The 3,222-nt window shown below is 33.6% G+C and overlaps 1 protein-coding gene across 1 annotated transcript in view; it reads right to left on the reverse strand.

The window, feature by feature from the left end:
- LOC107742762 (kelch-like protein 10) overlaps positions 1-2,963 on the reverse strand; it is a 5,839-nt gene extending 2,876 nt beyond the window's left edge. Inside the window, 4 exon segments of the mRNA XM_016555798.1 lie at positions 524-949; positions 1,865-2,071; positions 2,073-2,358; positions 2,821-2,963. Coding sequence (XP_016411284.1) covers positions 524-949; positions 1,865-2,071; positions 2,073-2,358; positions 2,821-2,963 — 1,062 coding nt within the window.
- Between the last annotated feature and the right edge of the window lie 259 nt (positions 2,964-3,222).

The raw sequence follows: 3,222 nt of genomic DNA on the forward strand, positions 1-3,222 counted from the left end.
ATAAAAAATATATATATATATATATATAAACATATTCTCTTAAATATACTTAATTAACACATCCAAATTTTAATATTAAATATAATTTATATTATTATATTATATTATATTATATCTGAAGCTACAATAATTGTTGGGAAACAAAAATGTATCATGGTTTTACCATTTTTTGGAGATGGTCCTCACTGCAGAACACAAGATCCAGGGGGCGTGGTTGGATCCAGATCCAACTCCTCCCACCTTACATATACCTAAACCTACCCGTCTCCGCTCCCTGATTCCTAAACCCACCCATCTCCACCCAACCACGCCCCCTGGATCTGTTCTGCAGTGAGGGGCTACTGATTTTTTGGACATGTACCATGGTAATACAGTGTTATTCTTTAAAGTATTCTTTAAACCAATTTCATTCAGTACTGTGGTCCATATCAAAGTACAATCTGATACCCATCATTTCACCACAGCACTTTTTTTTTAAAGGAAGCAAAATTAAAGTTACCTGTTGACCTACAACATTGCTCACCTCATGCCAGGTTTGAGTGATAAGATTGAGTTTCCTCACACTGTTAAAATACTCCACACTGTCATAACCACCAACACTGTAGACAAACTCATCCAGGACAGCTGTGCCATGATAGGCTCTGGGACGCTCATCCTCAAGAGTCACATTGACCCAGCGGTCTGCGTTTGCATCATATGCCTCGATCACATTGGAGGGACTGCCGTTGCTCCATCCTCCGATGGCCAATAGAATCGCAGAGGGCAGACGTGGGCGTGTCAGTTGATGTATGAGCTCTAAGCTGATGGGTCCATGCAAATCCATGTCAAATTCAAACAAAGCCTTCATTGCATTGATGATAAGAGGCATGCAGGCTTCGTTCTCCATCACCAGTGCATTGCTCTTTACATTATTGATGAAGTAGTCTGATGTCATCAATCCCATTCGAACCTGAAGCACAGTGAAGAGAGTTTAAACTTTCAGAATGGCTAGATTGTTGCAAGGCTGTTACTAAGTAGTTGATATGGTGTTCGAATGGCTTGCAACATTACAAAATATCTTTTTACTCAGTATTTTTGTCTTGTTTCTAGTAAAAATCTCTAAACTTTATAAAAACAAGATGCATTTAGCAAAACAAAAACAAATGATTTAAGATATTAAGTCTTGTTTTATGAAAAAAGGATCAAAATTAGGCATGTTTATGTTTAAAATAGGAAAAATATATTTTAATGGGTTAAGAAAAATAAACTTATTTCAAAAGTAAAACAAGATGTTTTTTAACCCCATTGGCAGAGTTTATTATATTTAACAAAAACTAAAATGATCATTACTTAAAATAAATTAAACTTGAACTGAAATAAAATAAAATAAAATACATATTTTTTCAGCTAGTTGCGAAGGCAACAATTCTCAATTTCATTTAGTTTAATTTGATGTACTAAAATAACAATAACACTTAAATTAATAAAACTACTACATGAAGAAAGAAAGAAATATTAATAAAAATTATACATGCTTATTAAAAAAAACTAATAAAAATGACAAAAACAACAAAAATACTAAGACTAAAATAAAACTAAAATTAAAATGAACACAGAAAACATAAAAATAAAAAAATAATTCAATAAATTAATAAAAATTATAATATATTTTTCTATAAACTCACTTAATTTTGTTATTTATTTATATTGTTTAATACACAAGACTTAGTATCTTAAGTTATTTTCCTTCTCAAGTAAATGTATCTTTATTTAAGGCTTTTTAGATATTTGTAATGGAAAACAAGACAAACATACTAAAAAAAAAAAACTGGAAAAAAAACTTTTTTGTAGTGCAGGCTGTTGAAAAATAGCTCCTCTGTTTTACCTTTGGCAGAAGCATGGCGATGTGTTTCCTCCTGCTTTCAGGTGCATGATCAATCCAGTGGAGCACGGCTTCAAAAACCACCTCCTCCTGTTTGACATTCAGCTCATCCTTATCAATGATCTCCTCAAGCTGTTCCACTGAGAGCTCCAGGAACTCCTCAGATACTTGCAGAACCTCCTCAAAGTGCTGCAGGATGTAGAGCTTTGCCTATATGGCGGAGCTTTGAGCAGGAGTGGAAATCCTCTGTAAACATGCAGATGCCAATGCAGTTCTCCGGACAGAAGCGTGACCCCAGGAACTGACAGCAGGCATCTACAAGACCTGAGACTAAGAACTGATCAGCCGCCACTAAGAGCTCCAACACATTCTCTTCTGTAATGAAGACAGATCCTGTGTACGCATACTGAATAATAAGAGACATGATGTTTCGGGACATTCCTGGAATATCATAGAATTGTTCTGGTATTCTGGTCCAATTAGCGGAGAAAAGAACCCTGCAAACAAATTTGAAAAAGAAATATAGGCATTATTAATTTGTATTTTTGTTACACACATTAAAAAAAAATATTATTTACAATTTAATTTCAGATCAATTTTCGCAAGTAGAGAAACATGTTGCTTTAAAATATATGCTGCTGGTAATTTTCACAGATTGTAATTTGTAACAGATTGTTTTCATATATTAAATTCAACATGCTGGGTAAACTCATAAACATTCTTACAATTCCATTAAAATTAGGAATTTATTTTCAAGAAACATTTTTATTTAAATACTGTAGTAATGTCATGTGTTCTGCCAATACACTCATTAATTTCTATTCATTTATACATTAGACATCTTAGGCAGTTTCAACAGTATGATGTTAATTGATGAAAATTATGTAGGCCTATATAATTATAATTATTTCTAGGTAGGCTACTTTGCACACAGTTGCAGTTTAAATGCTTCTGCTCACCTAAAATAAGGGCTGCAGCCACACAAGATAATCTTGTGCACTTGAAATTCTCTGTCATTTGCCCTGATGATCAAGTCAGTATGTTCACCCAGTGAACGTGCTTCATCAAACACGTTAAAAGCTGTGGGACTGATGCTCTCCATTTTTTTTTACCAGCTTCTTTAGTAAATGTATGAGGTCTTCTCGTCTCAAACTATGATTGAAGTCTCAGGACTCTGGAGTTCCATATATTCTAGTTCTAGAATATCTTTGTGACATCATAGTGGCCGAGATTGAACAGGTTGTTTTTTTTATTAATTTGTGTCTTGGCCTTAGCATTTGGCTTTTGCATCAAAAACCAATGTTAAGTTTTCATTAACAATTAATAATAATTAACCATTTCATTTTCAACTCAGTGACCAA

Source organism: Sinocyclocheilus rhinocerous, unplaced genomic scaffold (assembly GCF_001515625.1).
Source record: "Sinocyclocheilus rhinocerous isolate Xijiao unplaced genomic scaffold, SAMN03320098_v1.1 scaffold2091, whole genome shotgun sequence".
In the NCBI taxonomy this organism is placed as follows: domain Eukaryota; kingdom Metazoa; phylum Chordata; class Actinopteri; order Cypriniformes; family Cyprinidae; genus Sinocyclocheilus; species Sinocyclocheilus rhinocerous.